Source organism: Danio aesculapii, chromosome 4 (genome assembly GCF_903798145.1).
Source record: "Danio aesculapii chromosome 4, fDanAes4.1, whole genome shotgun sequence".
Lineage (NCBI taxonomy): Eukaryota > Metazoa > Chordata > Actinopteri > Cypriniformes > Danionidae > Danio > Danio aesculapii.
Window position 1 is genome coordinate 52,023,841 of NC_079438.1, and position 25,000 is coordinate 52,048,840.

The following is a 25,000-nucleotide window of genomic DNA, read 5'->3' on the forward strand; positions in this document are numbered from 1 at the left end:
TCTATGTTAAGCTGCTTTGACACAATCTACATAGTAAAAGCGCTATAGAAATAAACATGAATTAAAAAAGTAGCCCCTTTCTGTTTTGTTTTTATTTTAAAGACAAGGTAAGTGTTGACAGAAGCCATTTATGTGTAATAGCCTTTTTAGCTGCAACCAGAAGAATTCTCCATACATATGTGTCTGTATTTTCATGCAACTCAAGAATTCCTTAGTATAACACTGAAAACTGAAACTGGATTTTAATCTTCAATATGGCCTCCAATGCCTTTTCTATTAACATTCTTTAACCCACACTTTGAATTTTATTAGCTTAACTTTACTAACGCATGCAAATTTGTTACACCCCATGTCCATGCAACACAATTCCAGCAATATTCTCAAGTTTATAAACACATTTTGCGTGCAAATCTCATCTTCTCTAGAGGGTGCTGAAAACTCTAGCCTTATAACTGTATCAGTGAGCATCTCATAATCCGCACCCTGAACGTTTATTAAATTGAATGTCTGATGTTGTTTTAAATATGGCATCTAATACATCTTCACGCACAAGGCCTCCATTGTCTGCACTGCATTTTGTGAACAAAATCACTTCAACTTCAATCGCATTACAAGCTGTAATTGGTTAACAGTCGTATATCCTGCGTTCACAATAGAAAAAGAGAGATGTAAGTCAAGGACGCGGCCCTTTAACACACATAGCCCAATAACCCTTCCCTTCCCCAATGCAGGGATGAGCTCTCAGACACACAATGGCTTCTTTCACCTTTGCCTGGGATAAGAGAGAAGTTACTCTCTCTTTTTTCTTTTTTTTTTTTGAAGCCAAATCCAGTGTGTGCAATGAAAAGAGCTTTGCGATGGCTGATAAACAGAGACAGACCTCCACTGAACTGTTGAATACGCAGTCAAAGGGGCATAGAAGATCCGATTTGGGCTTTGGATTCATCCTCCAAGGCCTTAAATAACTATTTCAGTGCAGATGGGATAATATTTTCCATTTAAGATCTCCAATGGAATAAACATCTCTTTTGTTATCTCCAATAGCCGCTTTTATCAAATTAAACATTTAAAGTATTTTTAGTCAGCGGTCAAAAGAAGTTCATTTTTTTCTTCTTTTTTTTTTGTTGCTGAAAACACTTTGACCCTCATAAAACAAACTCAACAGTTGTGCTTTTGTGAACCCATACAACATAATAATGACTACTACGGGTCACCCCGAATGAATGCTTTCCTCCTAAATTTAGCTTGACCATATATTACAGACTAAAATTAGAGAAGCAGCCGGGTCCACGACAGTTAGTTTTCGAAAACAGCTACAAGACAATGTTGTAGTGAAATGTGCCTAAGAGATGAGCCTCTGGGTCATTTGGAAACCACACTGAACAAGCAGTATTTGTCTTGCACCCCCTGAAGCAGAAGTGGCAGAAGAGGGAAGTCTAGGATTGGTCGCTTCATGCAAACACAACAGGGCGGTGCCAATGAATTAGCAATATAGACGAAAGACCTCGGCCCAGCGGTGATCAAACCTGTCAGATCAGTAATCTCTCCACTTGAGGGAAAAGGGCCTGGTGTTAGTACTAATTAGGTCAGCGAGATCCTCCTGCTTCGCTTATAAAGACCAGACGGGGACAACAGTCGCTCGCTTTCCTGGGATCCTACTTTAGTGGACCTACTGGGATTGAGAATGCCACATTTAACCGACTGTAGTTTCTACAAGATGAGAGACGGCGCTCGTGTTGCCAACGTAAGGACTTGCTACGTTCTGCTTTGACTGGTTTTGCACAAGAATTAAGGACGTTTTGGTTTTTTTTAATGTGTTGTCATTATCGTTTCAAACCTTCTGCGGATCTGCTTTTCCTTATATAATGAAACCATATAATGACTAGATATCTTATCTTGCGTTCCATTAAATGGAACCTTCCCTTGTTCCAAACCAGTTTAAGTGTTTTTGTTTAGTTGAACACTAAAGAAGATATTTTGAAGAATGTATTAATGTCTTATTTCCTAATGTTCCATACAAATACTATGAATACTGCTTTATTTAGCGTCAAACAGAACAAAAATTAAACCTTAAACTGGCTTGGAACAAGTCAAGGGTTAGTAAATGATGCAGAATTTTCATTTTTGCGTGAACTGCCCCTTTATATTTCATTACAATGTGAGAGTGAAGAAATTCATTGATTTTAATTTTGGGTCTTGTTTGGCCTATTGGTTTGTTTATTGGCGAATATTTGATTATGCTGGTTAAGTCACTTTAGGGAATCTTTTTAAACATGTAACTGAGAAAAACACTGTTTGCTTGACATTATTTTTTACTAATAATTATTTAAATATAAAATATGAATACTTTTTAATGTTTTTTTTTGTAATGAATAAACTAAAATGGGTTTGATTGGGAAAAATGCAATATAAAAAGTCAGGACATCTTTATAAACCACTAATAGGTTCCCCCCTCCAAATTTCATTGAAGGTTCAAAGTCATCTGGAGAACTCCAAGTACCACCTCAACCAGACGCAGCAGGTCAAACAGTACCTCGCTTTGGGCAGCAAACTTGCTAGCCAAGCCCATCCTCACCCAGGACAGGCGCTGGGCACGGTGCCCGTCATGCGTAATGGACACATGCCACCGGTGAGCGACAGCAGCACGCCAGGGAGCCCGGTCACCCTGCTAGCACTAGCCAACAATCACGACAGCGAGGTTTGTAAACCCTACGATCTGATATCTCTCTCTCTCTCTGTGTTTGTTCTAATCAATATTCAGATTTGATCTTGTCCACAATGAAAGGATGGGTCAGTTTCTCTGATAAGAGGTGCTTCATCCTGACAATCATCTTTCTGAATAGATGAATCGTCTGTTATTGGATTAGCGCTCTTGTTTATTCACACGACTCTCACTCACTTTTGACACAATGATTGATGAGAGTGAAAATGAAACCCCGAACGAGCAAACTAACATCTCCAATGTTGATGAAGGGCAAAGAGTGAGCTATTATCACTGTTTTTTTTAGTTTCCAATGGATGAAGTTATTGACGATCTTATTGGCCTTGAAAACGGGTTTAAGGATGGGAGTTTAGATTGCATGGAGCCAGGCATCATAATGCAAAATAATGTAAGTATAAGCCAAGTTCATCTCTTCAGTGTGTTGACCTGTTGTTGTATGTGCCCTGTCCTTAATAACAACCTGTGCACAATACTGGGGTATTACACTTAAGATATACTTTATACTTGTTGCTGAGTCGAGAGAATACAGGATAATTCTGAGTATTACATAATAAAACAAAAAATTACCTTTTCCTCAAATATAAAACTGTAAATTATAATTTATATAGTAATATTCAAGTACAAATGGTAAATACCTATCTATCTATCTATCTATCTATCTATCTATCTATCTATCTATCTATCTATCTATCTATCTATCTATCTATCTATCTATCTATCTATCTATCTATCTATCTATCTATCTATCTATCTATCTATCTATCTATCTATCTATCTATCTATCTATCTATCTATCTATCTATCTATCTATCCATCCATCCATCTATCTATCTAGATAGATGAATAGATAGTCTGTCTGCCTATCCGTCTGCCTGTCTGTCTGTCTGTCTACCTACCTACCTGTCTGTCTGTCTGTCTGTCTGTCCGTCCGTCCGTTCATCCATCCATCCATCCATCCATCCATCCATCCATCCATCCATCCATCCATCCATCCATCCATCCATCCATCCATCCATCCATCTATCTAATCTATCTAGATAGTCTGTTTGTCTGCCTATCTATCTGCCTATCCGTCTGTATGTCTGTCTATCTATCTAGATAGTCTGTCTGTCTGTCTATCGGTCTGTCTGTCTGTCTGTCTGTCTGTCTGTCTAGATAGATAGTCTGCCTATCCTTCTGCCTGTCTGTCTGTCTGTCTATCTATCTATCTATCTAGATAGTCTGGCTGTCTGTCTATCTATCTATCTAGATAGTCTGTCTGTCTGCCTATCCATCTGTCTGTCTGTCTGTCTGTCTGTCTGTCTGTCTGTCTGTCTGTCTGTCTGTCTGTCTGTCTACCTACCTAACTGTCTGTCTGTCTTTCTATCTATCTATCTATCTATCTATCTATCTATCTATCTATCTATCTATCTATCTATCTATCTATCTATCTATCTATCTATCTATCTATCTATCTATCTATCTATCTATCTATCTATCTATCTATCTATCTATCTATCTATCTGTCTAGAAAGATAAATAGATAGTCTGTCTGCCTATCCGTCTGCCTGTCTGTCTGTCTGTCTACCTACCTACCTGTCTGTCTGTCTGTCTGTCCGTCCGTCCGTTCATCCATCCATCCATCCATCCATCCATCCATCCATCCATCTATCTAATCTATCTAGATAGTCTGTTTGTCTGCCTATCTATCTGCCTATCCGTCTGTATGTCTGTCTATCTATCTAGATAGTCTGTCTGTCTGTCTATCGGTCTGTCTGTCTGTCTGTCTGTCTGTCTATCTGTCTGTCTAGATAGATAGTCTGCCTATCCTTCTGCCTGTCTGTCTGTCTGTCTGTCTATCTATCTATCTATCTATCTAGATAGTCTGGCTGTCTGTCTATCTATCTATCTAGATAGTCTGTCTGTCTGCCTATCAATCTGTCTGTCTGTCTGTCTGTCTGTCTGTCTGTCTGTCTGTCTGTCTGTCTACCTACCTACCTAACTGTCTGTCTGTCTTTCTATCTATCTATCTATCTATCTATCTATCTATCTATCTATCTATCTATCTATCTATCTATCTATCTATCTATCTATCTATCTATCTATCTATCTATCTATCTATCTATCTATCTATCTATCTATCTATATAGTAAAAATACTAATTATGAATATATATTTAATGCATCATAACCAGACCTTAAAGGGATAGTTCACCCAATAATGTAAATTTAACTGGTTCCAAATTTTTATGAGTTTTTCTTTTGGCAAACATTAAATAAGGTGTTATGACTAATGCTGAAAACCATTGACTTCTATAGTAAAAAAAACAAAAAACAAATAAGGATCTTTCTTTAAAATATCTTCTTTTGTGTTTGACGGAAGAAAGAAACTCAAAAAGGTTTTTTAACCTCTTGAGGGAGAATAAATAGTGAGTAAATTAACATTTGTGGGTGAACTACCCCTTAACATACAATAAAAAAAACAAAATCAACAATTTCCTCCTGTGAAGAAAATCCACACTTAATTCGATGACTAAAACACCTGAATACAAAAGCACAAGCTGCATTTGTCATTTTAAAAAATGAATCAAACGCATTAACAACACAAACACATGCTGATCTTTGGTATGCTCAGTGAAAAGAGGTTTGTCTTTGCGTGAGGTCAGACTGAGTCCAGTTGAGAGTCAAAGTTCACAGTCTCTGTAGTGGAGGAAAAAAAAAGGGGAACAGACTTAAATCTCAGGCTTTAAACAGTAGAACAATACAGATTAGCCTGTTAATGATGTCGGCATGCAGAGAGGTATGTCTCAGAAGAGAAGAGCCTGGCTGTGTTAATGACTGATCGCTTCTCTAAAACACAAGGGAAGCCAGCTAGAACTCTACTACATGCAAAAATCACAATCTGCTGAGAAACTGCCATTTAGTTAGAGCCTCAAGGTAAGAGACTGCAGGTGAATAAGGTAAAAAAAAAAGGTAAATAAAAAAATATACTGATCAGCAAACTTTCACAGTTGAATGATTACATTATAAATTGCAAATAATAATAATAATTACAATTGCATTAATAATACCTGCATTAATACCAGTAATGCAATTAAATAAATGGTAAATAATTGTGATTACATTATAAATGATTATTTTGTATTATACATGTTCTTAAATGTTATCTTTAAATATATAAATAATACATTACTTAATTCAATATGCACTAATTCACACATTTTTCTAGTACAAAAATCTAAAGCTTGAATGTAAAGCTAAAGTCAGGTTCAAAATTATTGTTTCTTTTATAGTACTCATTTTTAACAGAGGGGATTTTGTGAATATTTTTTTATCACTTCATCATATATTACAGAAAACACTGCACAAAATAAAAAAATAGATATAATTTTGTAGAATAAAATGTATATATGTAAGCATATTATGCATGAACATATCACTCTAATTATCTTCACAATAAGGACATGAATAAAACGTGTTTTGTGCTTATATAAGTGTATATATGATGCGGAAGTCGAGATTTATTTTTATTTTGAAACATAATTTGATTGAAACACTTAAACTTGTCATTTTGGATGTTTTATTTTGATTAGACTGAATTAAAAGCACTTTGTGATACCCATAAATCTCCAAATTGAAAGATGCTTCAAAAACAGTGTTCATTCCTGCATTGTGTGAGAGACAAAATAGTCTAAAATAGTTATAATAGTCTAAAATAGTCTAATAGATAAAATAGTTGGTCACAGTCATGCATGGTAAAGTCTAGGATACAGCTGCAGATACTCACATCAATGTAGCACCATTTTTGTGACACTGTACAACAATAATTCATATTTTTACATTACTGTGAGGGTTGGGGTAGGGTTAGACGTTAATAAAATACAATTAATGGGTAATTTAATAAATAATATTAATAATACTCTGTATAATTACTGTTTTTACATTACTGTGATGGTAGGGTTTAGGGTTGGGGTTGGGTTAGACGTTAATAAAATACAGTTAATGGGTAATTTAATAAATAATATGACTACTACTCTGTATAATTACTGTTTACATTACTGTGAGGGTTGGGGTAGGGTTAGACGTTAATAAAATACAGTTAATGGGTAATTTAATAAGTAATATAAATAATTCCTGTTAATTTCTGGCCACACGACCCCTGATGAATAAAGGGACTAACCCGAAGAAAACTGAATGAATGAATGAATGAACTTCCAGCCACAGCTGTATCCCTTTTAGCAACAACTGTTAAGTAATGATTACAGCCACACTTGAATTCAGTAGAGACTTATGCCATACTCATAAACAATAAAGAGCATGATCGAAACAACTATGGCAGATGAAGCAGACGCAGTATTTGAATAAGCAGTGGAGCTTATCAGATTGAGCTAATATCTTGTCTCCCAGTGGACTTGTTCAGAAATGATACCATGCTTAAACGGATCAATTCGTTCTAATTAGTCATACAGTGCGATGCATCAAGCCGCTTCCCCGTGTCAACATATCTGCTAACATGATGGGAATGGATTGAAGTGATTACGACGGCAGCAGTCAAGGGCCCGTGGCAATCTTTCATGTTGATAAGCGCTTTTTCTCACACTGGGATAATGGAGAGCACGTATGAGCGGAGGAAATACTATAATGCCTGCCGAATCGCTGTTTCTGACCTCTTCTTTAATCCAGTGCACCGCATTTGCTGAAGACTATTTTATACATTTGGCTTTTGTGATACTGGAAAATGGGATTGTGTTGCTGACTGAATTGTGGCTAAAAATTAATCAGTAATTTAAGCTCATAGTGAAAGAAATTAAGAAACCATTTAGTTGCTCCACAGCGCCCTCTTTTTGTCTTCTGATGTGCTGGGCTGGTTTGCTGATTTTCTTTACATATGAAAAACTTAAATACTATGAATTTATACAAGAAACTGGGTTGAAATTGTTGATTTGACAATTACAAACTTTAGGTAGCTTTCTGGATTAAATGTTTTCGTGTAAAACATACTCAAATCTTTAATTTAAAAAGAAATGTGTACATATAATAATGCTTATCATTGACAGCATTCTACACATATTTAAAATAGCTTTATTCTGCTTATGTAGAAAGAAAATACTATTTCACAGTTACACGATCGAAAACAAAATTAAAGTGTATTATATTATTAATTTTATTTTATTAGTAGTATTTTATTGATTTATTTTTCAAATATTTCCCAAGATATGTTTAACCGAGCAAGGAAATTATTCCATGTAATATTTATACATATTTATTTTAGTTTGGCTGGAATAATAATAAAAAAATTAACTGCTTTGGTCAATATTATTAGCCCCCTTAAGAAATATGTTTTTCAATTGGCTACAGAACAAACTAATGTTATCCAATAACTTACCTAATTAACCTAGTTAAAATAATTAACCTAGTTGAGCCTTTAAATTGCACCTTAAGCCAAATACTAGTGTCTTGTAAAACAATTATCGAAATATTACAGACAAAAAAGTTTGTAGAAATGAGTTATTAAAACTATTATGTTAATATTCTTTTCTTCAGCTATGTCACAAGGGAGTCAGAACTATGGGATTTATAGTCAAAACCTAGAGCAATATTAAATATTATTAGCCGTTTTAACACATGCAGTGAGTACGAGTTAAAATGGCTAATAATATTTAATATTGCTCTAGGTTTTGACTATAAATCCTGTTGAATATAAGTCCTACTTAAATAAATCCTGTTGAAAATCACCCACTTTGCATAGACAATAACTACAGACTGTGCAAAATAGACTTGGTAAATGATCAGTTGTTTGCAGAATAAGTGTGTTGTGTGAATGTGGACTTACTCTGTGTGTCTGCCCTGTGTAGGTGTCCCTGAACAGCAGCATGCTGGAGGTGTATGGCACTGAACAAGGTATGACTGCCCCTCACGTGGGACTGACACCCTCATTGCTCTTAGTTAGAGTTAAAACGGAAGTCCCAGCAGGACCTGTGCTTTAGCAAAGGCTTTTCAGAAGAACAACAGTTTACAAGTTAATGACAAGTAATGTGAAGTTTCTAAACTAACTATCTGTTGCTAATGTGGTACAGTACATAGATTGAGTTTCTAAAACCGCTCTAAAAGTAAACAAGTAAATAAATACACATAAAAATATTGACTGTATACACTACTTGAATTATGAATGAACTGGTTGGCTCAAAATTGCAGCATCTAAATTGCATTTATTTACATTATTGTTTGTTTCATATTTGTTCATATTCTCATTCTATTTTATCAAAATATACTATGATGAATAGCAATAATATAATTTTAATTTATTGTTTTGTGTACATTTATCACAGTATACATCATTTTAAATAGTAAAGTATATGTTGTATCCACTCCTTCCAAACAAAAATACACATTATATTATATTATATTATATTATATTATATTATATTATATTATATTATATTATATTATATTATATTATATTAAAATATTTTTTTTTTTATTAGGGTATACAATATACACACAATTTTATTCATTTTATTGTATTTTTGGTTACTTGTACCACACGAGCAACAGAAAATTAGCTGTTTTAAAATTGCAGTTGTATATATATTTTATTATTATTATTATTATTATATAAAAATAATGTCATTTTGATTTAAAAAGTATAAATATACACAAATAATTTGCATAAATATAATGTCTTGTATAGTATTTATACACAAGTCCTATTCAACAGCTATATTCAACACAATATAGTCTTTCAGTTTTGAAGTTCGAGGGGAAGAAAAGAATTGGAGGGCATACTGTAAATAGATCAAGCAAAGCAAACCCAGACAGACACATCACACATGTGTTATTTCAAAAGACTCGTCTGTGAAAGCCAAACACAACGCTGTATGTTTCATGTTATCATCCAGCTGTCTTATTTTAAGAGTCTCAGCATTGTGTGCCTCTCATTCTTCATTATCAATGCTTCAATAAGTGGAATATGGTAGCATGTATTCTTAGCATGCACAATGACTCCTTTGTGAGCGCCTACTTTATTTTTTTTTCTTATGAATGTCACGCATCAAGTAAAGCTAATTGATTCAGGAAATAGAAAGGATGCCTGGAGAACTCTTCACTCCGGCAGGGAAAATAAGTGCATTACTGTCTTTTTCCACATACGCGCGCTGCACGGCACTCTTGTTTGGTTACGCGCGGCTTAATTGACCTTATTGAATCAGCAGAAATGAATTGAGAAATCCAATCACTGCTCCACAATTATATAATTTGTAAGAATGCGAATGGGAATATGAATGCAGAGGCGTTCAGCAGATTGGCTAATCGGAAGGTCAGGGAGGATTAAAAGAAGACAGCTTTACAAGAGGTCTGGTGTCGTGGACGAGTCGGATGAATGATAACAGCTTATTCACACACTAAAAGAGGGGTTTGTGCTGATGCACGTGATTGAGTGTTAGGAAGGAAGCTGCTAGAACTAATGACACTATAAATGGTCAATGGTGTTGTTCACCTTACTTTGGATAACTGCAGCATCTTTTCTTTCTTGCAGAACATGACACCAGGGTCCTGGCCAAAGAAAGACAGAAAAAAGACAACCATAATCTGAGTAAGTGGTCTGTACGCTTTACACATGTTTATCCACTAAATTCAGGCCCCAAAAATAAGATAAAGGGTTATTTTATTCGAAAATTTTAATTCCTTTAATAAGTAATCACCTTCATGTTGTCAAATTTAAGATGAAATCTGAGAGCTCTCTACACAGACAACGATGATCCCAATATGTTCAAAGTCCATGAAAAATAATTATGTATATATGCTTATATATATATATATATATATATATATATATATATATATATATATATATATATATATATATATATATAAATGAAATCAGAATTATTAAACCCCCCATTGAATTTTTTTAATATTTCACCAATTTTCACAGTATGTCTGATAATATTTTTTTTCTGTAGAATGGTCAACCCAATCTCCTGACTTGAATCCAATAAAAAATATTAAATAAAGTTGATTTAATATTAATTTGGATAATGGAGCAATGCATTCCTCCATATGAGAGGAATCTTAAAGCTGCCATAGTCAGAATTATTAGCCCACCTTTGAATTTTTTTTTCTTTTATAAATATTTCCCAAATGATGTTTAACAGAGCAAGGAAATTTTCACAGTATGTCTGATAATATTTTTCTTCTTGATAAAGTCTTATTTGTTTTATTTCGGCAAGAATAAAAGCAGTTTAAAAAAAAAAAAAACATTTTAAGATAATTTATTAGCCCCTTTAAGCTATATTTTATCCCCGATAGTCTACAGAACCATCATTATTCAATAACTTGCCTAATTACTCTAACCTGCCTAGCTAACCTAATTAACCTAGTTAAGCCTTTAAATGTCACTTTAAGCTGTGAAGAAGTGTCTTGAAAAATATCTAGTCAAATATTATTTACTGTCATCATGACAAAGATAAAATAAATCAGTTATTAGAAATGAAATCTTATTAGAAAATTAGAAAAAATCTGCTCTCTGTTAAACAGAAATTGGGGAAAAAAATAAACAGGGGGGGCTAATAATGCTGAATTCAACTGTGTATACATATATATATATATATATATATATATATAAATAATATGCAAAACAGCAATGTTGTAAAATGGCAATGCATTTCTGCTTGTATGTTACACACATCAGTCAAATTTGGGTATTACATTTTCAGTTTAATTTTGCAACTGTTAAAGCATTACACTTTGTATGTAATTTACATTTTTAAAGTGTGTTTGAAAATGGAAAATGTAAATTATACAATTGCATTTTTATTTTGCACCAATTTTTGCACAAATGTCATGGAGAATAAAAATTGAAATACAAAAATGCATTGCCATTGTGTGCTTCCATAAAAATCAGACCAGGTGCCTTCAGTGGTTCAACTGGAATATTATCAAGCTACAAAAATACTTATGTACGCCAATGAAACAAAAATAATGACTAACAACACAAGATTGGTTTCAGGATAGGAACGACATGACATTTTGGGTTGAAAGGGTTATCAGTTAAAACTAATTTTAAAATACAGTGTATTTTAAGGATCTTAGAGTTCTATTCGCTTACCAAACGTATGTCGTTTTTAAAAAAGTTACATTTAAAAAAAAAACAAATATCATGATTTTTAGAGGTCCTTTAAATTGTTACAAAAATGCTTCAACTTAAGTAGAGGATTAATACTTTTCTTAATGTTGCAAAACAAACTCCTATTGTATTGTATTTTGGGGCTCAAATTATGCATGGTTGCTTTGCGATCAACCAATACAAACCACACACAAGGTTAGAGGATATATTCTGTAAGAATTTTGGAGTAATGAGGTCAATTTCAAAATGCATATTGTTTTTTTTCATTAGGTCATTTAATTTAATTACATTTAATAATAAGCCATTCATAATTTAATAATGAACACTATAATTAATATTTACTACTGTATCAGTACTGAATTTGTGGTGTACAACTGACTTTGTTCTCAAAATTGCCAGTTGAAAGACGACGGCGATACAACATCAACTACAGGATCAAGGAGCTGGGAACACTGATACCCAAATCCAATGACCCGTAAGTTGAAATCTGACAAGATTCATGCATTAACAGTCTGAACTCAACTCTAAAAGTCTGGAAGAAGAAAAAAAGCTGCAATGACACACAGATAGACAGGGCAAAATGACACTGAAGTAGAGAGAAAATGACAGCACTGAGCTCATTTCTCAAGAAAATACCTACAGAGCGAACAGACCACCATTTGAATGATGGAAATGAGGTTCAAGGCAAAGTATAGACCATTTGAACTAAAGTTTAAGCACAGCTGAACCTGGAGATGAAGTACAGCGCAGACAGGGAGTCCATCGCCCCGGCTTAATTGAACTTTTTATCGAATTTAAATGGAAGGCGAGTGCTGTCACCTCGCCATTAACACAAGATAAAGGAGATTATTAGCCGCGATCGGGCCAACATCTTATTCCAAAGAAAGAGACAATTTCACGACACTTTCCTCCTTTTAAAAAGTAATGGTATCGGGAATGACTGCACTTTACTTCACCTTCCGAACTCCATTTTTTTTTTCCCCGACACCTATTTTTGCTCGGGGATTAATTTTACCATACAAGAGGCCGGAGAATGGTCTTTCTTGCAGACGTACTTAACTATTCCATTAAAATTCCCATTCAAAGGCAAGGTAATGTCCGAGAATGAATAATTGGCCATGTAAATCACAGAGGAGAGAGAGAAAAAAAAAAAGGAGACCCTTGTGAGGCTTTTCTCTGTGTATGAAAGTTCTGCTGATGCGAAGGCGCTGTTGAGAAAGGTTATCTTTTACGTTTTTTCTGGCAGTGATATGCGCTGGAACAAAGGGACGATCCTCAAGGCCTCGGTGGAATACATTAAGTGGCTGCAGAAAGAGCAGCAACACGCTCGTGATCTGGAGAGCCGACAGAAGAAACTGGAGCAGGCCAACAGAAGACTCCTGCTACGAATCCAGGTAAAGAGACTGAGAGAACAAGAGGAAAACTGTCATGAGAGAAAGAGAGAGATACATGGCAGAAAACCAGGGTTGTAGGAGTCAAAGACCAAAGGCAAAAGAGAGATGTGACAAAACTGAAGGAGATAATGCTGAACAAAAGAAGAGTTAGGGTCAACGTAGCTTTTAAAAAGTGGAAAAAGTACTTTAAGGCTACTTTTTTTACTGAGATATCTTATAAACTGTAAGATGACGTACAGTTTACTGGATTGATAGCAATAAAAGGATAATTTAATCACTATCTATTCATACTGAACTGGTTTCAAATCTTTATGAGTTTCTTTTTTATGTTGAACAATAAAGAGGATATTTTGAAGAAAGCTGAAAACCTGTAACCATTGACTTTCATAGTAGGAATAAAAATACTATGCAAGTCAATGGTTAGCGGTTTTCAGCTTTCTTCAAAATATCTTCTTTTGTGTACAGCAGAAGAAAGTCAGTCAAATAGGTGTTAAACAAGTGAAGGGTAAATGATGACCGAATTTGGGAGAACTATTTAAATCAACCTTGATTTGATGATAAACTTCAAATAAAGATAAACATCAAATAAAATACAATTCATGAATTTAAAGATTGACAACATTGCTGTCAGAATTCAAATGAAAATTGCATTAGATTAATATTTAACATTCAAACAGAGTTAAATTAACGTTCAACGTGCATTAAATTAGCCTTGATTATATAAACTAATTAAACAGATTTAAGTAAATAAGTCAAAAAAGGACAATAACAGGGTGTCTGCAGGTTTTTAAAATGTTTTAAATTGTAAAAAGTAAATTTTAGGCCTTAAAAAGTTTTAATTTCACTGAAATATTGTGTTGTAGGTCTTAAATCATTTGAAACAGGTCTTCATTTTTGCTTTGTCCAAATAAAGCTACTCAATTGGTCTGACATCCCCCGAATGACCAACAATATATCTCAATAAACTTTTTATTTTTATTTATTTATTTATTTATTTTTGCAAAGGGATACAATTCCCAACAGCTGTTAGACATTTTTACAGCAAATTCCCCGAATTAAGTTTCCTAATCAGAGAAAAAAATAAAACAAAAAAACAATTAGAAGATTCCTCATGATAATACCAGGCCATTCGAAAAAATCCTTAGTCTTTAACCCTTGAGAAGTCTAAAATTTCATTCCTAATGTTCTTAAAATGGTCTTAAAAAGTCTTAGATTTGACTATTGAAACCTGCAGAAACCCTGAATAAAGAAAATTATGAATTTTATAATTTCCTTAAAAAAAACAAAAAGATAATTAATAAAATAATTGATTAACAAGACACTAAATGGAAAAATGAATGGTTTAACCTCATCAATCATGAAAGACAAAAAGACTCATCACAAAATAGTGTGATTTAATGGTGAAAAAGCCTATTTTACCTAAAAAAAAACATGAATGAAATGTTTAATTGTTGCTTCTGTAAAATCAAAAATATGTAAAAATACAGTGTTTATTTTCACATCCAGAAATGAAAATATACACACCATTCACTCAAGTGTTTCATTCATTCATTTGTCTTCGGCTTAGTCTCTATTGCAGAGGTCATCACAGTGGATGAACTGCCAACTATTCCAGCACGTTTTACGCAGCTAATTCCCCTTCCAGCCGCAACCCAGTACTGGGAAACACCCATACACGCTTATTCACATACGCACTCATACACTATGGACAATTTAGAGTACCCAATTCACTTAGAGTATAGCGCATGTCTTTGGACTGTGGGAGGAAACCCACACCAACACGGGGAGAACATGCAAACTCCACACAGAAATGCCAACTGGCCCAGCTGGGACTCGAACCAGAGACCTTCTTGCTGTGAGGCGACAGCGCTAACCACTGAGCCACCTTTCAAGTGTTTCCAAACCATTGTATGTTTGTTTTTTTTCCTAATGACCACAAAAGAAGATATTTTGAGGAATGTTTGAAACCTGTAACCACTGACATCCATAGTAGTAAAAAAAAATACTATGGAAGTCAATGGCTACTGGCTTCCAACATGCTTCAAAATATCCTCTTAAGCAGAAGAATCCTATTAAGCAATTCAGCTTTAAAACAAAGGCAAATTCACTGACAGCTGAGCGACTCCTACTGATGTTTATAAGCACTCTTTTGGCTCCGATCTGAACTGTGGTGAACTGAGGTAATTACCTGATTAGCAAATAGCAGCGACAGCTTCGTCAGGAGCCCAATGGTCCTGGAATTACATTATGAGGGCTAATAACTTTGAAGAGCCAGGCTCCTCGTCTGAATTTATGCATTACATTTAGCACAGTATTGACATATTCACAGAGCGGGCGCGAGTCTTCTTCACACATGCGATGACATCACAATTAGCTCTCATAGTAATTACCTCCAGGCTCACTATCCAAAAGCTAATGCTAATAATGCCTCAGCTGAAGATATCCACATGTAGAGACAGAGCAATAGCTCATTTAGACACTCAGTTAATGTGTGGTGGCATTGGGAAATGAAGAATATGAATCTAAAGCTGTTAGTGCTTGCAAGAGAAATAGGCTGGTAATAGGTGTTCATTTTGTCAACAAGATTAGACAGATTATTTTGTCAACAAGCACCAGCATAAGTCAAAACATGCATGTCATTATAATTTAAGGATTTTAATATACAAAAAAAACAACAATTTATTATCAAAAAATTTCAATAAATATAATATACATTACTGTAAGTGTTTTGTAATGGTAGAAGGCCAAAAGCTCAGATATTTATAAATAATAAAAATATATATAAAAATTTAAAATTTTTAAAATTAAAATAAAAAAATAAAGACAATTTTAGGTTTTAAACATGTCGATTTTATTTTCGATTTTATTTTTAATTATTTATTTAATTATTAATTTTTGCCAGAAATCTGCTTTGTTTGGCAGCTTAATAACAAAACATCATATATTAAAATATATAAAATATGAAAAGCATTTATTTAATATTGCTTTTTATATTTGTAAATGTTACATGCAATGTCAACCAATTTAAGACTTATTTAATATTTTTTATTTAATATTTTTTTTAACCAAAATTCATTGTAGTGGTGGTAGATTGAGAACAAAAGGTATTTAACCAAAATACATGTCTGTATAATATCTGATTTAATGTTGTAGCTTAATTATAATGAGATGCAGTTTTAGCCAAATACATTTTCCAAGTGTTAATAAATATGACAAAAATATTAACCACATTAATTATATTTACAGTGGTAACAGCTTAAGGCATAGGTCTCAAAGTGGATTCCTGGAGGGCTGCAGCTATGAAACGTTTTGCTCCAAGCCAAATCAAACCCAGCTGATCCAGCTAATCAAGTTGGTCAAGGCTACTAGAGACTATTAAGATGTTGGAGCTAAACTGTGCAAAGCTGCGGCCCTCCAGGAAATGAGTTTGAGACCATTAATGTCATAAAGTCTAATATTCTGATAATGTTATTTAATTTTACCTAAAGAATATTACGAGAGGGAGAGAAAATCCCAACTTGTTCTAAACATGTACTGTATGGGATTTTTTTCTGTTAAACACAAAAGAAGATATTTTGAAGAATGTTTAAAACAAATCAGCTATAATGGTCTTTTTGTTCATACTATGGAAGCCGGTTTTCAAACATTCTTCAAAATATCTATTTTTGTGTTCAACAGTGAAAAGAGACTCACAAACCCCTTGAAACACTTGATGGTGAATAAATTAACATTATGAATGACCAATATTCAATGTCAAAAGTCTAGACCAGTTATTGGAATCGAATGCAATATGCTTACTTTTTAATATTTTTATGGTACAAAAACGTGGTTCTATAAGGCCCTAGTATGGATAAAGAGACCCAAATTAGTATTAATTAACATAATCTATTACCTTTTCAATTCAAGTTTGATAGTATAGTGCTTTTCCCAATAATTATTGTTTCAAAGCAGCTTTACCAAATAATAGCATTACAAGCAAAAGGTTATTAGTCAACATAACTTTATTAATTAGTAATATTTTTAACTAATTAACTAGTAGCTAAAGGCTTTTAACAGTTAAAGTTATTATATATCAACATAGTTAAGCTGCAGTGTTATAGTATTTATGTGATGTATGTGTGTACATGTTTAATAAAGTGTGTTTGTGTATTAAGTGTGTATGTGCTCTCCTCAAAGTCTTGGGATGGTTAGTTAATCGTATAGTTAACTGATGTCTATGTGTAGGTATTCAAATGAAGTGTATTTGTCTTTTGTGTCAGAAGTAAAGTGTCCAGATCCTCTTTAACCCACTCTTCCCATCTATATTATTGACAGGAGCTGGAAATCCAGGCTCACGCTCATGGTTTACCCAGTATGACTGCATCAGTGGGCACAGTGGAACTCTCATCTCACCTCCTAAAACAACAGCAGCACCAAACCCAAGTCACAGCGGCTTCTCAGAGCGCCCAGGCCCCACAGAGCACCCAGCCACCCATTTACACACAAGAGGGCGTAAGCAGCCCAGAATACACCCAACGGACATCCTTACCAAGCATAGTTGGAGAGCAGTCCGACGGCTCCAACACCTACTCTGACCCGCTCTCCCACTTCACTGACTTCTTCTGCAGCACCCTGAAGGAGGAGCACCAGCGGCTGGACGAGATCCTGATGGACGACCCGCTCTCGCCGTTCGGGACAGACCCGCTGCTCTCTGCCGGGTCGCCCACCGCCGCCTCTAAAGAAAGCAGCCGCAGGAGCAGCTTCAGCTCAGAGGAAGCAGACGATCTCTGACTGGACGGCGCTGTCAGACTGACCTCCCGTTTCTATTGGATAACAAAGACCACATGCAAAAAACACAAACAAATAAAAGGGAGATTGACTGATTGATCCTGTTGACCGTCTGTACAGCAGTAATAACACTGGTTATGTATTATATGATCACTCCATCCCCAATGTACAGTTGAAGTCAAAATTATGACTCTTTTTTTCCCAGGTGATGTTTAACAGCAAGAAATTTTCCAAAGTATTTCCTATAATATTTTTTCTTCTGAAAAAAAGTCTTATTTGTTTTATTTCAGCTAGAATAAAAGCAGCGTTTAATTTTTTCAAAAATCTTTTTAAGGTTAATATTATTAGCCCCCTTAAGCAATATTTGCTTATGATTGTCTACAGCAGTGTCTCCCTGATCCAACACACCTGAATCAACTCACCAGATCATTAGAAGAGACTCCAAAACCTGAAGTGAATGGGTGAGATAAGGGAGACATCCAAAATATGTTCTGTTGGTGTGCCTCCAGGAACAGGGTTGGGAAACACTGGTCTACAGTACAATCCATCGCTATACAATGACTTGCCTAATAACCCTAGTTAATGTCACTTTAAGATGAACGCTAGTGTCTTGAAAATATCTAGTCAAATATTATTTACTGTCATCATGGCAAAGATTAAAGAAATCAGTTATTAGAAATGAGTTAATAAACTATTCTGTTTAGAAATGTGTTGAAAATATATATATTTTCATTAAACAGAAATTGGGGGAATATATAGAGGAGGGTTAATAATTCTGACTTCAGCTGTATATTTATGAAAGTTGTCAGCCCTTGCTGTGTGACTGGATGAGAGACAGATCTGTTGTGCCTTTATTGAAAGCAGGACAATTGTTAAATTATTACCAGTGATGCAGATGTCATCGTGCTTAGCAAAAGTACAAAATCCTAACCTCTTTATATTTCATACATAATGTATTTTTCCACAAGCAAACTGTTCATGTATTTATGTTTTAATCTCTGTATTCTTATAAAAAACATTTCTTATTCTGTTACTTTTTATATATATATATATATATAACTCTAGGGGTGTGGGAAACACACAATAAACCCCATTTTTTTGATAATCTGAACATTTGGTCTTTCATTTCATTCTTATCTTAAACTTTCAGTCAATTTACTTTATGTTATAAGTGTGTTATCTTATTTACAATTACAGGTAAGTGTGTTATCATATTTACAATTACAGGTAAGTGTGTTATCTTATTTACAATTACAGGTAAGTGTGTTATCTTATTTACAATTACAGGTAAGTGTGTTATCTTATTTACAATTACAGGTAAGTGTGTTATCTTATTTACAATTACAGGTAAGTGTGTTATCATATTTACAATTAAGTGTGTTATATTTACAATTAAGTGTGTTATCATATTTACAATTAAGTGTGTTATCATATTTACAATTAAGTGTGTTATATTTACAATTAAGTGTGTTATATTTACAATTAAGTGTGTTATCATATTTACAATTAAGTGTGTTATATTTACAATTAAGTGTGTTATCATATTTACAATTAAGTGTGTTATATTTACAATTAAGTGTGTTATATTTACAATTAAGTGTGTTATATTTACAATTAAGTGTGTTATATTTACAATTAAGTGTGTTATCATATTTACAATTAAGTGTGTTATATTTACAATTAACTGTGTTATATTTACAATTAAGTGTGTTATATTTACAATTAAGTGTGTTATCATATTTACAATTAAGTGTGTTATATTTACAATTAAGTGTGTTATCATATTTACAATTAAGTGTGTTATATTTACAATTAAGTGTGTTATATTTACAATTAAGTGTGTTATCATATTTACAATTAAGTGTGTTATATTTACAATTAAGTGTGTTATCATATTTACAATTAAGTGTGTTATATTTACAATTAAGTGTGTTATATTTACAATTAAGTGTGTTATATTTACAATTAAGTGTGTTATCATATTTACAATTAAGTGTGTTATATTTACAATTAAGTGTGTTATCATATTTACAATTAAGTGTGTTATATTTACAATTAAGTGTGTTATCATATTTACAATTAAGTGTGTTATATTTACAATTAATTGTGTTATCATATTTACAATAACAGGTAAGTGTGTTATCATATTTACAATTACAGGTAAGTGTGTTATCATATTTACAATTACAGGTAAGTGTGTTATCATATTTACAATTACAGGTAAGTGTGTTATCATATTTACAATTACAGGTAAGTGTGTTATCTTATTTACAATTACAGGTAAGTGTGTTATCATATTTACAATTACAGGTAAGTGTGTTATCATATTTACAATTACAGGTAAGTGTGTTATCATATTTACAATTACAGGTAAGTGTGTTATCATATTTACAATTACAGGTAAGTGTGGTATCATATTTACAATTACAGGTAAGTGTGTTATCATATTTACAATTACAGGTAGGTGTGTTATCATATTTACAATTACAGGTAAGTGTGTTATCATATTTACAATTACAGGTAAGTGTGTTATCATATTTACAATTACAGGTAAGTGTGTTATCATATTTACAATTACAGGTAAGTGTGTTATCATATTTACAATTACAGGTAGGTGTGTTATCATATTTACAATTACAGGTAAGTGTGTTATCATATTTACAATTACAGGTAAGTGTGTTATCATATTTACAATTACAGGTAAGTGTGTTATCATATTTACAATTACAGGTAAGTGTGGTATCATATTTACAATTACAGGTAAGTGTGTTATCATATTTACAATTACAGGTAAGTGTGTTAACACTTTATTAACAGTGTCGATACAGCCTCTGTCATGTCAATAAAAGGCTTTTAAGTTTTTCCACCTACTTTTCGAGAGCCTTGGACTTTCCTTTTTTTTGTTGTTGCTTTTTTTTCAAATAATTTTTTGTTTATCTATATGAATCCCTTATTTAAAGAGCACCAAAACATTACAGTAATTAGCTTTAAAACACTCTGTTTGATTTTAAATATTTTAGTATAACTTTAAAACATCTTCATATTTAGAAAATGTAAGATGAAAACAAAGCTAAAGAGGACTTGCAGATTAGTATTATTATTATTATTATTTTTTACAAATGATTGTACATATTATACTGTAGGGGAGAGTGGAGTATCATGGAATAAAAGTAACAAAATGATTTTCTCAAATCCCTGACATTTGCTTTCCATGTTTTAACAGCACATTCAGTATGCAACCCTTGATGGAGCTGCCAAGTATCACCTGATTTCGGGACTGTGTTTTTGATGAACTAAATGCAGCCTTGGTGTGCAGGAGAAGCTTATTTTAAAACATTTAAAAATCCTGCTGACGCCAAACTTTTGACCGGTACTGTATATTTAAAATAAACAAGCCAGTAAATCTAGCAAATATTGTTGTGTTACTTCTGACCCACCCGTCTGTTAATATCGTCCCTGCTGACGGGGTCAAAAGCAACAATGTGCAATTCATGTTTAAAGTGAAATGAGTTTGAAGTTGTACTACATTTGTTCAAAACCCCACCCGATATTGATAGACCCCACTTGTGAGTTAGTAACCACAGCAAAAAGCTATTTCTGTCTAAAACATTCTACTTTAAAAATAGGTTTTGATGAAAAATGGTAATTTCATCTCCGCTCTCCCCTAATATTATTATGACTCTTGAATTTTCCTGTTTATTAAAATTATATTTAACAATTTTCCCTAACATATTCATTAAGATGTACAAAATTTTGCATCTTTACCTATGATTATCTTTAAACTTTAACTTTGTTTGTGTCTTTGTTTATCTTCATCTTCTGCGTTATGCTGTTAGATTATTCCAGTTCTGACTTTGACACTAATCTAATGCATATACATGCAATTATCTACTAATATAGTGTCCTGTATAAATAATTATTCTTTAAAAAATACTTTTCATCCTTAAATACCAACATAAATATGCTAAAGTAAGTGTTAAAGTATGGAAATCATAATAGGACCCCTTTAAAACAGTATCTGTGGAGTTTTAATGCCACCAGTGAGACTCAATCCGAAGCCCCGCCCACTGGGAGACCGACAATTTGATCGACATGTCGATTGAGGATGACCACCGACCACACACACGCACACCACTAATGACACTCGCCTAACCCCTAATTATACACTAGTGCTCTTCTTGACAGCTACTGCGCTGAAGTTTAGCACCAAAGCGTGAGGATAAAACCCACACGAGACGCTCAATCCCAAATAAGACGAGCTCTAGTGCATATACAAACACTAACCGTCATTAATAGTTAGCAACAACATGTAAAGGGTGCATCTCGCTGAGCTCTCTTTCGAGTCGGACTGATTTAAACTTTTATTTTGGCAGCCTTCTAAAGAAACATTTCATTAGCAGATACTATTTAACCGAAATCGAAAATGAAATAACACATTAATAATACAACAAACGCTAGCGGAAAAAAAACACACGTCAATGAATCTGAGCAGATAGCCCGTGTTCATCAAAAGCCTGTCTAAATTAATGTTTGAGAATGTTATTAGCTTATATGTTTCTCAGTAATGAAATCGGAAAAAGCTTCTCGGGCCGCAAGACGGAAAAATAAAATTGAGCTGCCACATCATTATCAAGCGCCGATACTCTCCAACTACAAAGTGCTGAGTGATGTTTACGCTTAATTGGCCGGAGCAATTACCCAAAGTAAATATGGATTTTCATTAAATTACAAACATGGACGAGGCCGTGTGCAAATCATTTCCATGAATGCAATTTCCTTTCTCTCAGCCACTTCCAAACCATTTTTATTTTTCCTGTGCAAACACGGCCCTTTGATTTATTTCAATATGGATAAAGAATTGAAGGAGGAACAAATATTATGGAGGGAAAAAGCAATCATAGTACTGTATGGCATATACTATAAAGAGGGAGATCTGCAGTTTTTGTAGTCAGATGAGAGAGAAACTTAATTTGTTTGAGTTTTTTTCAAAGGAAATATGAGTGGAAGTTGCATACGGTGAACTTGGCAGCATGATGCTAGTGTGTTTTTTGGCTAACTGGTTTATTACTGGTCCACATCTAAAGAGTCCAATGTTTAAGATATTTTTATACCTCTAATTCTTCCCTTATTGTAACTCATTCATTCATTTTCCTTCAGTATAGTCTCTATATCAGACGTCGCCACAGTGGAATGAACCACCAAGTATTCCAACATAGCTGATCCAGCTAATCAAGGTGTTCAAGACTACTAGAGACTATTAAGCGGGTATAAGTTGGAGGTGGTTGGAGCTAAACTGTGCAGAGCTGTTACCCTCTAGGAATTGAGTTTGAGACCATTGTAATCTAATCAAACCACATTGAAGCCAGAATACATCATAGCTGCTAATATATTACAATATATAATTTTAAGTTTAAATGGCATAACAGTGTTTTGAATTTCTCAAGCTAACATGTTCATCATAACCGCATCCCTCTTATAAGTTCCTGACTTAAAATGTCATTCATCTAGAATGTTAAGCAGTGTATTAGTAACAAGTATCCATTTCTGACTGACTCTACTCATTACATTGAAGTATGAACATACAATAATTGGCCCCTATAGCTAAAGTTAATTTCACAACCCTACTGAATCATCTCAAATGCACTCAATTAACACAGATAAACAGAAACTGGGCTAAATCGTCTAAACGGTGCCTCCACAGCCATACTGCAGTATATATTCATTTGACTTGATGCATTTTTGTATGTGGGTGCTGCTGTTACCTGTGGTGTGGTGAATGTGTTCCTGCAGTGTTGTATGTCTCCAGCAGATGGTGCTAATAGACTGAGCTCCTCACATCAAGCCTACACAGTTAGTCATACAGCCAAAACAGCCTCTGGATCAGGACTCGCTCAGCTTCTGCTGTTTGTACATCTTTGAAGAAACAAATAAACAAAATAATAAATGGAAGATCTTTATTTAGATCATTTATTTATTAAAATAATGGTCCATTAGTTCGTGTATTTACTAACACGAACAAACTATTAGTAATGCATTTATTACGATATTTAGTCATTTTTGTTAACATTAGCTAACATTATTTAAGTTAAATAAGATTATTAAATTATGGTTCATTAACTAATGTTAACAAGCACAACTTAAATTTTTATTAATGCATAGTTAATGTTGAACCATGATTAATAAATGCTTTACAAGATTATTCATGCTTAGTTAATGTTAGTAAATACACTAATTAACAGACCGTTATTCTGAAGTGTTACCTTTAAGTTTTGTGAAAGTCAAAAGTTAATAGATCATCCATATCATCTGGAGAAAAGTGAAAACGCTGGGCATAGAGCAGAGAAAATGATATATGAATGAACCTTTTTTATTTAAATTATAGAATTATATATATATATATAAATTATTGTATATGATTGACATTTTGCCTTGTAAAATAAGAGATGTGTGCATATGAGATTATGTGTGAATGTACAGTATACAGGTATGTGTGTATGTGAGACTGCGTGTATGCGAGATTGTGTGTGTGTGTGTGTGTGTGTGTGTGTGTGAGTGTGTATGAGGATACAGTATATGCGATGTGTGTTTTTTGTGAGATTGTGTGTGTAAAGGTATAGGATATGTGTGTGTATTGAATGTGAGATCATGTGTGTGTATGTGAGAATGTGTGTGTGAGCATATGTGTGTATGTGAGGGTACAGTATATGTGTGAATATGAGGTTGTGTGTGTGTGTGTTGAATAATGCATAAATAAATAAATAAATAAATAAATAAATAAATAAATAAATATATATATAAATAAATGAATGAATGAATGAAAGAATGAATAAATAAATAAAATAGTGTAACTTAAACTCACAAAATTGTTATTTAAATTTTAATAATAAAAATATTAAATGGAATAAATTCAAGCATAAAAATCTACTTGACATTGTAACAAATTAAATATATGATTAACTTATAATATTTTTAAGTACTCACAAAATGTAGTGTTACAAATACTAAAAATTCATTT

General features: G+C 33.4%; 1 protein-coding gene across 4 annotated transcripts in view; it reads left to right on the top strand.

Moving 5' to 3' along the window:
- The window catches only part of tfec (transcription factor EC), an 86,008-nt gene extending 66,937 nt beyond the window's left edge, over positions 1-19,071 (top strand). For 3 of the 4 annotated variants that reach the window (XM_056456038.1, XM_056456040.1, XM_056456041.1), the window contains 7 exons: positions 2,471-2,698; positions 3,009-3,110; positions 8,556-8,601; positions 10,235-10,291; positions 12,224-12,299; positions 13,071-13,218; positions 17,533-19,071. In XM_056456038.1, the coding sequence (XP_056312013.1) occupies positions 2,471-2,698; positions 3,009-3,110; positions 8,556-8,601; positions 10,235-10,291; positions 12,224-12,299; positions 13,071-13,218; positions 17,533-17,988 (1,113 nt within the window). In that variant the 3' untranslated portion in view covers positions 17,989-19,071. Of the gene's footprint in view, positions 1-1,520; positions 1,745-2,470; positions 2,699-3,008; positions 3,111-8,555; positions 8,602-10,234; positions 10,292-12,223; positions 12,300-13,070; positions 13,219-17,532 lie in introns of those variants that run through there. The other variant, XM_056456039.1, reaches the window with a different exon arrangement.
- The last annotated feature ends 5,929 nt before the right edge of the window (positions 19,072-25,000 follow it).